General features: G+C 36.4%; 1 protein-coding gene across 4 annotated transcripts in view; it reads right to left on the bottom strand.

Moving 5' to 3' along the window:
- Positions 1-12,751, bottom strand: part of ICA1 (islet cell autoantigen 1) — a 75,593-nt gene that overhangs the window by 46,867 nt on the left and 15,975 nt on the right. For all 4 annotated transcript variants that reach the window (XM_064444543.1, XM_064444545.1, XM_064444541.1 and 1 more), the window contains exons 3-6: positions 10,175-10,346; positions 8,190-8,262; positions 6,319-6,442; positions 3,844-4,042 (exon numbers count right to left, since the gene is read on the bottom strand). In XM_064444543.1, the coding sequence (XP_064300613.1) occupies positions 3,844-4,042; positions 6,319-6,442; positions 8,190-8,262; positions 10,175-10,346 (568 nt within the window). The remainder of the gene's footprint in view (positions 1-3,843; positions 4,043-6,318; positions 6,443-8,189; positions 8,263-10,174; positions 10,347-12,751) is intronic.

Genomic DNA, 12,751 nt, shown 5'->3' with positions numbered 1-12,751 from the left:
CGAGATAGCTTAGCTAAGTAAAATTGAACAGCAGAGCCTCTTCCATGTTCCTGTAGGCTGCCCATGGGAGGCTGTTGCCTGGTGGCATAGTCTATCACTCTGCACATTGGTATGTTCCTTCTCAGGAAATGCATGGAAAATCTTAACTTTTTCAGAGCTGGAGGAAGGACACTGGGGGACTACCAGCACTTGGGCAATTTGGTCTGTAAAGTCATCAGGCAGATAAAACAGCCTGGATTTAAGAATCTTAAAAACCTGATCAGTGGTGGAGAATTTGGTAAAGGGGTATTAACTCATTCAAATTCTTTTAAATATCACAGCATTGCCAAGGTGCTGTTTAGATTCTCTCAAGCAATACCTTCAGACACTGAATTTGGGATGGAAGACCTCTATATCTAGAGCAGCACTGGAGTGTCCACAAAAATGGTTAATAGGAAAAGGAGAGAATGTAAGTACATAGCATTTATAGAACTCTGCAGACAAAAGTAAATACTTTACCTGTTTCTTTGGTTTGACTCTGGTAGCTACAATCACACAGATATCTTCAAGTAACAATGTAAAACTGCTGTTATGCAGTGTTCTGGGACACTTTGAAAGTGGTAGCATTGCTGGGTCTTGCATATTTAGACTGATACCTTGAGAGAATTTTCTAACGTTGTTCGCAAGTACCTCATTGTTTTCAAAGAGAGCTACAAAAATGCCGATGTTTTAACTCAGATTTTATCAGCTCTGAAAATACTTATTCTGAGGGACAGTACAAAACCCCATCTGGACTGATTTAGCTTTGGTCTCCAAAAACAAGTACCATATCTGTATACATAATGATACATTTAGGATATACATTATAAAAGGCTACATACTTGAAAAACAGTCCTATAACCAAGTGATATAAATATTGCTGATGCACTAGGTGCATTAAAGACAACTAAACCAGCACTGTTTACTTGAAATAAAAAAAAGATGTTTACTAAAGTAATATTTAGGATTTTTACAATTAGAAGTCTGAAGAAAATTTTCTTTCAAGTGCTCCAAAAGGATCATCTTCATTAACTACTTGCTGGTGTACCACTAGATATGCAGCTCCAGATAGAACACTTCTCTTCAGTGATGGTATATTTTAGAACCACATACCTTGCATCAGTAATTATGACATCCTTCTCAACACAAAACTAGCATGACTTCTTAAATTCTTGTTACAGATCCAAAATAAGCCCTAAAAACCCTGCATTACACTGCCACACTATGGCACAATTAAGATCTGCAAGCAAGAATAGAACAAAAAGACAGTAAAAGTAACTCCTGTACTTTAATTATTTAGGACTACAGTATCCACCATTAGTTTTGTTTGCCTACCACATTTGTAAAGCACTAAAACCAAACTTGTGTCCTGTTCAGCAAAAGCTATCTAGGTGAATTATGATTGAGGATTTTATTTTGTAATGTTGGGGTTTTATTTTTCAAAATGGAAAAAGAAAAATTTTACTTTCTGCAAGTGTTAAAATCTTCAAAGACTAGTTTGGTGTGCCTGTTGCACAGATGGGGTATATAGGGAAGTGGACACCAAGGGCATTTCTTTACTTTGTTGGCTACAAAATATGGAGCTTTTTGTTCTCTGCATTACAATGTGATCTGAAACATTTTCAGCTGACAGCTAGTCGGAGGAAAGAAAGAAAGGTTCAAAAGACCATCTTAAAGTTGTTTTTTGTTTAAACTATTTGAGGCAACACTACTGAATTTTAGAACCTACATTCATGATTTCTTTACATCAGAACAGAACGCATTTCAGACCTAGAAATATTTCAAAATACTTAGTATTTCCACATTTTTACTAAGTTTTGTGAAAGCTTTAAAAAAAGTCTTATTTTTGCTGACCTTGAAGCACAGCAACCCAAGATGACTGAAATTTCACATCTAACTTTTTAACTACAGCAGCTCACCGTACAAAGCAGCATACGTTATTTTAATTACTTTGCCATTTATACAATTTATACCTTCCACAGCATTTGTTTTGCAAGAAAGCTATAAATCAATTTTGTATGACCATTACTAGTACTGCTTTATTCATTCTAACATTCCATTTTTAAGTGTTTTTCTAATAAATCAAACGTTATACATAAGCAACTGGCTGAGGCCAAGACCATACCAATTATTTTACCTGCAAGAACTTGCCATTATAAACATTTCCCACAAGGCATAATAAAATACATGTCTGGTGCCATAAGACTTACAGGAATATCCTGTACTGAAGCATTAAATAAAGATTAGATGACTAGCTAGGGTTTCATTTGTTCCACCCCTTCCTTAATTGCTATTGTCACCACTTCAGTTTACAAAAAATGGCATAGCCTAGATGCATGCCAGTCCTCTCCCGTTAGGATGGTTTATTCAGGCTTTTAAAATCCCAAATTAAATATCTTTCATCTCCACTTTCCGTCACAGACTGCTCAAGCCATTGATGAACAGGGATTCTCTTTTGCACATTACCTGTCTCTCAACCCCATGCATATATGCACGTACACTTTAACACAATTTCTGGTATTAGGCTTCAGCTTTCAATTATCACACAATTTCTGTAAAATTTTTTACTGGCTTTATTCAAAGTACAATCCACCATGTTATACCTAGGAACCTAACCCCTATAGCCAAGATTCATAAACAGCAACTTGTGAACATTATAGTCTTTTAACAAAATCGGCTCAAGAGCCTCACTAGTGAATGTGAAGTTCTCATAAGCATTCCTGAACCAACTGGGACAGAATCAGTCCAAATAAATTCTTTACTTGTACCTGGCAGTAAATCTGCAGACTACCACCTAGGAACTGTGACTCTTGGAAGCCCTTTGGGAGGAGAGGAGTAGAGCAAACTTGAGTGACACTGAATGAAGATGATTTATGGAGAACGCATTCTTAGCAGCTTTAGTGTTCAGCAGTTGCCCAAGAGTCATGCTGAACTGCATGAGGAACTTAAAAACAAATTCCAAATTTGCAACTCCTTCCCAAAATCCAACAACAACCCATTTTCAAAATGTTGGTCTTTAACTGCACCCAAAAAATTAGCAACAGGTACTACAGCGTGTCTGTACTTCTGTACTTTTTAGTTACAAAAGTCAATTTTTCCTTGCCGGCTGACAGCAGACATATCATCTTCCATTAGTCATTCAGGCATCACAGCTAAGTATTGAAAATTAGATAGCCTTCTTTAAAAATATATATTATTTCAATTATAAAGATTTAGGATGAATCTGAATAGACTACTGAAAAATCATAGAATCATAGAATATCCTGAGATGGAAGGGACCCATAAGGATCATCAAGTCCAACTCCTGTCCCTGCATAGGACAACCCCAAATTCACACCATATCTCTGATGGCATTGTCCAGGTGCTTCTTGAATATTCTCAGGCTTGGTGCCGTGACTGCCTCCCTGAAGAGCCTGTTCTCGTGCTCCACCACCCTGTGGGTGAAGAACCTTATCCTAATATCCAACCTAAGCCTCCCCTGGCACATCTTCCTGCCATTCCCTCAGGTCCTGTCACTGGTTGCCAGAGAGAAGAGATCAGCACTTGCCCCTCCTCCCCTTGTGAGGAAGTTGTAGACCGCAATGAGGTCTCGCCTCAGCCTCCTCTTCTCCAGGCTGAATGCCGTTTCCTACTACTGTATCTTTCCTTACAGCCCACTCTGTGAAGGATACTGTATTCCATGTCAGATTAACTGGAGTTCTGTCACACAGAAAATATTAGTTATGATAAATGACATCCTTAGTGTTGAATTATGTCTTCCTCAGAAGAATCAAAACCACGCTTCATTGTCATTCATCAGCCATCCCCTTCTATGAAACTTCATACCTTCCTGAACTTTTCCATCTGCTTATAAAGATCTGGATCCAGCTCCTGAGACACATCTTTCATCCAAAGTAGAGCTCCTCTGTATTCAGTCCGATACTGTTCCATTCGGTTTACTGTCAGCCATGTGTCTGAGATGGCTCTATATCTGAAAGTCTCCACTTCTTGATATAATCTACTCAAAGGAGTACGCAGTGCTAATCTGGGGGGAAGGTATGAAGGAAAGAAAGGAAGGAGAGGAACACATTAAAGAAGTTATTCCACAAAGGCAGACAGATTAATACAAGTACTGACACTTTACTAGCAATCAAAAAAAACCCAAAACAAAACAAAAAACCCACCACACACAGCCAAAATACTTCACTTAAGTCCGGATGGTTCTACAGCTTGGTTAGGAGTACACAGCCTAAATGATTCTACGATTCTATGAATTTTGTGTGAATATTGTGATTGCAACCTTCCTGTGCAAGTAGTAACCTTTCACTTACACATGTGAGCAGAAGAGGAACTCTTTCTAATGCATATACATATGGTAGTTAGCCAAGCTGCTGGTATGTATGCTATTAACATTCCTCTTTGCAAGTTACATTTAACAACTCTTAAAATGTACCCGAGGTAATTTATTACTGGATACATACCACAGATGTATCAGGATTTTCTGAGGCTTAACATGACAAAGCACTTCCATTAGCCTTTTAATCTTCAAATGTACATGTAAATAAAGAAGTTATCTGTCAAGTAGATAATTATCTGGAGTTTTTTTCTTTTTTTTTTTTTCTTAAGGAATCTGAACAATTCTTTTGAAGGACATCTATCTTTTGCAAGGATTTAGGCATTTTCTTAAACGCTTCTTCCAGCAACTACACTTTGGAAAGGCAGTAGGGGACACTATTGTCTTCCCTATGCCATCACTTTGGCTCCTAATGGGATCTCACAACAAGACAGGATTACTCCAACTTTTGATTTGCTTCCTCCTGCCACTTCTCCTTTCCTCTTGGTTGCCAGCAGCCACCTCACTGGAATGGGTTCAATCAGCTCCACACCAGTGTAGAGTTAGTTTAATGTGCCTCTTAGGGACTTCCTAGGCATAAGAGAGTTTCTAATTTCAGCTCCAGTAACCAGCAAATTTTGTCTTCTTGATCTCCAGCTACTAAGCTAGCTATTCACATGCAACGTAAATAAGAGTAGTCCCAACTTCAAAATGAGCTTGAAGGTGAGTCAAGTGAAGACAGGCAAACAATTGGTTTTATATTTATGTGAGTTTATTTTTAAAAATACCTTAAAAATGCATTGAGCAAGAGATATAATAAAATGTGAACTTTTTAGTGTGGCTTTTTTTTTCTTCACATTTTTTCTCATTCTACAAATGCTTATCCAGCCATTCAAACGAAAATTCAGTTTATGTAGACGTCATTCACTGGCATTTCTATAAACAGTTAAGCTTTTTAAAGAAGCAAAGCATCAGGGCTTTTGCTCAAAGGTGCCTTACATGTGTTTTAAAGATCCCACTTACGGCTGTCACTGGACGTGCTAATGACCAAACTCTAGCCCAAGATAAACATACAAAATTCTCAGTGCTCTGTATGTGATGTTTTATTTTGAGCCAACCAAACAGCTACACTGTTAAGGAAAGCTAGAAAGTATCTCAAGAGTTAAAAACCCCCAGAAGTCCTGTAAAATATCATAGAATTGAATTTTTCCCCTTGCAAATTATGGTGAATTTCAAACTTTCATAGTTTCAATACTAAAAGCATTTGAAAGCATCATAATACTCATAATGCCATCAGGTACTGTTACTTTCAAACTCTTTGAGCAAATGCAGTGTCAGTGAGACATCAAGGGCTCTGGGTAACAACATGTGTTTGTGTGTCCCTCTGGACTCTTACCTTTTACTGATTTGGTCCTACCCAACCTACACAAGCTCAGTGGGGAACTAGGATCATCTTCTGGGGGACTTCATGGTGTAAGGTTAAAGCAGAGAAATGGCATTCAGACTCCTCCTTTCCCCTACTTGAGGTATGAGACTCCATGGCCCAGAGAAAGGCATTCCCCTATCCATTTCTTTGCCCTCCGAGGATCCAGATACCTCTGCAATGACCCCGCTGTAGCATTTCTCTGCAGAGTGAAGTGCCACCAAGCAAGAGAGGGACCTGAAGTCAGCTCCTTTACAACCCCACTGATAGAGGCCACGCAGATGCACCTGTACAGCTTCAGAACTTCTGAGCTGAACAGACACAGGTGGGGGATCTGGAGATACACAGACATAGCAGGTCTATAACACAAAAAACAGGACCAGGCAAAACTACACAGAGCAAGCCAGTAATACTGCCAATACTACAGCAAGTTTGGTCAAAAATGACTTTCCTATTATTTGGTTCCTCACACATTTCAAATGGCAAAATGAATTATGCCAATGATGAATCAACTACCATTATCTCATGTACTTCGTAAATCAGACAGTAATTCTGACACATATACCTTTGCTGAGAAGAAAAGCAGAGGGCCTTTCCTGTGGCTTGCATCATTTTTCCTGCTCTCGTTTTATCCTGAGAACCCTGTGATCGCAGAAATTTCCCCAATTCATTTTCTTCCTGAGACAGAACTAACGAAAAATAAATGAGTAGTCAAAACAGTTATTTAATAGGTTCCTAACAGCTTTAAAACTGGCCTAGCATCAAACAGGTTAAGTCACTCTAAATCCAAGCAGCACAGAAAAAATAAATAATTTAATGGAATTCCTGCATTTATTAAACAGATCTGATTCACTCGAGACATTTGTCGATATACTCAACAAGAATCACAAAATTCCATCAGTGCCAAAAGACATCAGGAGAAACATTGTTTCTTTCTTGAACAAAGGAGTTAGGTTGGTTAGATTAGACAAAGGGCCCAATCTTGATTATAGTATCCGATAGTATTGGGGTTTTTTGGTTGGTTTGGTTTGGGGGTGGTGGTGGTGGTGGTTTTGGTGGGTTATTTTTTTTAATCCTTTTTTACCACATGGACTGCCTCAGCTGATCTTCAGTAGCATACTTTCACTGTAGCTAATTCTGAGTTATACCACCCAAAGCTCATTCTCTTGCTTTTCTCTTGCTCTCCAGTTTTCATGCTTGACTACAGAAATTAATTTTTCATATGAAAAATCTAGTACTTCATTATAAAGACCATTTATTTTCAAATTACTTTGCAGGATTATTTTACAACTTTAACATTCTACACAATTCGAACACTATTTTTTAATTTCTATTTCAAATATCTGACCTATTTCTATTTGAAATTAACTGATTGTTCTTTAAACAAGAAGATGAAGAAAAATAAAAGTGTTTTTACACTGATTATTGCCTATATCTAAACTGGGACCATATAGTCTTCACCATCTCACATCCTTACAAAACCATTTCATTATGGCCTCATCTATCAGTCTTCCAAAGCAGCTGTCTCCTATAGCACCAATTTCTCCCCACTATCAATAGGGAGAATGGCCTAATATAATGAAAGAAGATATCTTGAAGTTTTCTTGTCATTTTTCCAAATGTTGACAGTTAAATGCAATGCAGACTCACAGCATGCTCCAGTAGAATGTGCTGCATGCATATCTTTGCGTCAGAGATTTCATCTGCGACTGCAGAGCACTTCTTGAACTCAATACTATTCTGTATTATAATTTTACCTACAGATCCTGAAATATTATATCTGACTCTCTTTGGACAGGCAGAAGAAAAAGGAAAGAGTGGATAAAATATGGGTAAAATTCAACAAAAGAAAGTAAATTGAAAGATGTCACCAAAGCTGGACTCTCTTTTCTGGGCCAGAAATCACAGCAGCAGAGAATCAAAGTGTGTTGATTGAACAGAACATTTAGAGGTCTTTTAATACAAGCTGCTGCTTAAAACTTCCCAAATGAGGTCCCTGTCTCTCACTAATGACTGCCACTAATTACTGTACACCTGTTACAGCCAAGTCAGCATTATCAAATTCATCATAATAGCATGGATTACTTAATAATAAAACCAGGAATAAGCCCAATATTCTTCATAGTCAGTCCTGATTAAAAAAATTAAAACAGTTCAGAACAGAGTTAGGATTTCTAAGACAATATACTTCTGAATTTAAACAAGCCAAGCAAGGAGTGGGAAAAACACCCCGAAAAAGCTTGCTTTCTCCCATAATTATTGCTACCTATCACTGCATAATATCAAATATAAAACTTAAGCAAGTCTGCCTTCAGCTGTCTGCAAGGAACATTATCTTTATTTTTAAATAGGATGAAACTAGTAACGACCCATGTTCAGTGATTCTATAATGCAGACATCCTTACCATTTTAGCTACTGTATTTGACCGTACTTACAACAAATCCTTTTTTGATACAGTTCAATTGCTTTCAGCAACTCCATACATGTTCTCTGAATAGAATGGAACAGCTGATATTGAAACAAAATACACAAGAAAAATTGTAAGCATATGCAAGAAACACTGATGATTAAAATACAAGAAGGAGCTTAATTTTTTGTAGAAATTATTAGGGATCACTATTTTCTTCTTGAACAATGAGCAATCTTTCCAGCTTGAAAATAATTTTTCCTTATCAACTGTGCTTTTCTTTCAATTAAGTTGTCCACTGAAAATACAGACAGACCAATCATAACATACAAAAGGAAAATAAAGACAAAAATAATTTTGGAAACAGATTTAGTCTAAACAGCTGATAGTTCACTGAACTACTCATGTTGGTTTTTTTTAATCGATACTTTTGGATACATACGAAGAGGTACAAATCTTTGTTTCTAAAAAACTCACAGTAGAGCAAAAAGTTACCAAAATGTCTATCATGTTTATCACATGTGGCAATATGCATACTGAATTTTTGTTCCACTAGACTTTGCTGTATGAAACTTGCATTGATATGCCAGTTTAGAAAGTTATTGATCTAAACTGAACTTTTTACTGGCATAGCTCTGGTTTTCTAACCAAACTTATAAAGCAGCAGTTTCCAAAGGAAGGAGAGTCAGTCTTGACTGATTTTGGAGATACTTACTAGGAAATAGAAAAACTACTACTCTTTCTGTCTGTCTGCCTAAAACCTCCAACCTGTAACTTAAACCTAAACTCCACTGTAACAAGCATCACACAAATATAAGCATAATGGGCTACTGGCACAGTCACTGTCTTCCTTTGCATCTGCTTGACTTCCTGTACATTTACTTGGGTCTTGCCTTTTAAACTGAGAGCGTGACTTGCAGTTGAGAAGTTGTCCAAGCGAAAACATGCTTACAGATTTTTATCTGGTAAGCACAAGTTTCCCTATTTCTAATCCCACCTCAGCTAACAAAGCATCCTTCCTAATGAATCTGCAACACAGTAAGTATGGCAGAAACTCAGGTATATATTTATAAAATATTGGTCCAGCCTTCTGGCTTGGTTTTACATCAATACTCTTGATTTATACCCCATCATGAAGACCCCATAGCTAAAATCATCATGTTATAAGTTATCACTGTTATAGCTAGAACTACAAATATTTGTTTGCTGTAAAACAGCCTCTTGTATTTCAGCTAAAACATGAATAAACTGTGAATCCTAAGTCAACAATTTTCTGAGAAACCAGTAAGGCAAAACCTTTACCCTACGTAACAAAACAATACCAATAAAACTTAGCTGGACAGTAACGTGATTATTACACTTCAGAAGGCCATGTTTGAACCCTTCAATTTGTAGAACCTTAATATTTTTTTTTACAATAGGTTGACGATACTGACAGTAGGACTGTATTTGTCACACAGCAGGATTCCTTCCCTTGGTTACTTCTTTGGTCATGCCAAAACCCACTTATCTGCCCAAAAGCTCCAGAGAGCAGAGCACAGTATGCACCTTGCTCCTTCTTGGTATATCGCATGTTTTTTTGGTATATGTGGTATTTTATAACTGTATAAATAATGTAATTTGTATATAATATAGAATACTATCTAAAAAAAAAATCTTAAACAGATATAAGCACAGGATAATAATGACTGATATAGGCACAAAGGACAGTCTCTTGCTCCCCCCGCCAACAAAAAAGAAAAAAATTGTCCCCAAAACATAAAAAAAAAATACAAGAGATGTTAGGTTCCAAATAAAGTTCGAAGGACATGGGGTTTTGTGTTAAAAACTGCCACTATATTCCCTGTATATACATAGGTACTTTTGTCAAAAATTGGAAGAGATATTACAAGAAAATAACAATAAAATGTATACACATTATTATATATGCTGTGTACACATATTAGAGGCTTGATTAAAATTAAAACATTTTAAAAATTAACAGAGAATACACATTCTGTAAACATTACAAACCTCCAGTTTTGCATCCAAATCTGCATCTGAAGCCACAACATGTTCATCTTCCTTTTTTCCTGTAACTTTTATAAGGGTTTGTTTTGTTTTCCAGTATTTCTGTTGCATTTTATTGACCACAGATTTTTCTTGGCTTTGAGCATATTGGTCATAAAATTCCCTTGGATAATTGCTAGAATATTAAGAAACAAAATCACAAAACTTCAATGGGATGCCTAAAAAATAAGTCTAAAACACTAGCTTAATACATTTCCATCAAGAATATTGCATTTGTGTGCAAACAATGTATATTTTAACATGCATTTCTTAATTATGCATTAATAACAAAGCAATTAAATTAGTACTACATTTCCCATCCTACTTTGGAAAAATAATACACTGATTTCAGTTTGAATGTCTTTATCGTGTAGTACTGCCAAATAATCAGCTGCAAAAAATTCTTCCCAATGCATTATGGAATGACTTATAGCCAATGGAATTAACTTTTTATTTTTATATAACTAATAGGAGAGCTTCAAGTGAACTAGCAGAGCTGCTTAAGCAGACAGTGATTTTCATGCTATTTCAGCATTATCAGGATTTCACAAATTTCATTTTATGAATGGAATTAGATTACTTCTTGCCCTCCCTTTTTTACAATTGAATAATAAAGAAATAGAAGAACACCCATCTCTTTTGAGCATGCTACGTGGGAGATAGATAGCTCATATCTTTCTTTATACAATGACTACGTGACAGCTGTGGGTACATAAAAGGTAATCTTTTTTTCAAGGATTATTTTCTATTGACAGGTGATTCTGCATTCCTATAGCAGACCTAATAAAAAGTGCAATCTAAAGAAAAACTGGATAATCCACAATACTCCACAATATTTAAACCATACCAAGATGGTTTAATAGAAAATACAACCTTACAATGAAATCCTGATCTCCTTCACGAAGTATTATTCCATTATTAATTTCTGCAAAAGTACACGCCTTTTCCCCTATGTGCATATATAAAAAGCGTCAGTGATTTTGCAAATCTTTAAAAGTAAATGGTTGCTAAAACTTGCTATATTAAATACTCCAGGAAAATTAAAGAGGTTGAGTCTATTTCGACAAAAGACACCCTCCACCTGTGGTTCATTACTGAGATGCTACCCGCTAGCTCTGTTGAAAACAGACTGTCTGTTGAAAACAGACAGACAGCTCAAGGATGCTACCCCAAGACGTCTTCAGACTCAACATACACATCAAGTCATGTATTGAGACACACACACACTCTTGCCGTGAAATGCTACGGCCATTCTGAAACAACAGACCACTGGTACACATGTTCCCCAAAAGAGTGGCACATCTGCCCTACATAGTTACTAGTGGCACAGTTTAACCTGAGAAGGAAGTCTGTTTCACAGGGTTTTGTTACTTGCTTTTGTTATTTTTAATCAGCGAGTTAGGAGACAGTGCTTTAATCACCAAAGAGATGGTAAGAAATTAAAATGTAAGTGAGCAAGGACAAAATTCAAAATGCAGTTATACACAGCATTTCTTGGCTTCCTCCTCAAACTCTAAAAGCAAAGATATTTACCCATTTAATTCTACCCGAACATTAATGCCAAGAGTTAGATTTATGAACGTCATTAAAATTAAAATAAAGGCCTTTTTACTGCTACAGCACAAAATGACACATGCAAAACATACCACATTTCATGTGGAATTCTGCACAAACCATTACACACTCTGACAACAGGCAGCCTATCAAGTTAGGTGAAGCCTATATTGACCTAATATATGCTGCACCTTTAAAATACAAAATCTACAACCTCTAATAAATAACAAGAAGATCCCCCTGCATGATGAGAAAACAGAATATGAGAGTTTAATAAAATCAGCATTACTTTAAAAATAATTTAAAAAAAATCAAACAGCTCACAAGGCAGTTTAAAGACCCTAGCTGTCTGGCTAGTTGTGTGCTTTAACTTCTGCTACAGCTGTGCAAATAACTGATATTTCAGCAGTCAAGTGAAGAAAACACCATAATTCATCTCATGTCAACCAGCCTTGATATCTACCTCACTGGAGGTCACTAGAAATTCTGGGGGCATGGCACAAGGAATTAAAATGAGTTATTAATATGAGGCCACAAAAAACCAATGCTGGGATTAATACAGATTCCTGAATTAGAGACTGATAAACCACTTGAAGGAATAAGAGGGATATAATCTTTTACTGCTACAGACAAATTCAGCTTCTAATTTCATTTGGAGTATTTACTGGCTCCTGTTTATGCTAAAGATAATGGAAGATTTATAATCACTTTACTGAAATATTTGTTGGACAATTTTTACTGGTAGACATTGTCAACACCTTTTAAAATTGATTTTGTGTCAAGCAATCATGGACATATTTAGGCTTTGTTAAACAATCAGAGATTATAACTAAGAGAAGGATGTACTTTATTCTGATGAAGTAATGACCACGGATAAACCTCTTGAAATACGACAGTTCATACACTTCTTTCCATTAAGTGGGAAATTGATAGCATGCTATTTTGCTATCTAGTCAATTAATTTGTTTTTTCATTCTTTGGCAGTTT

The sequence above is a fragment of the Phalacrocorax carbo genome, chromosome 2 (assembly GCF_963921805.1).
Source record: "Phalacrocorax carbo chromosome 2, bPhaCar2.1, whole genome shotgun sequence".
NCBI lineage: Eukaryota > Metazoa > Chordata > Aves > Suliformes > Phalacrocoracidae > Phalacrocorax > Phalacrocorax carbo.
The sequence above is the reverse complement of the archived record's forward strand: the minus strand, read 5'-3'. Positions and strand labels throughout refer to the sequence as shown.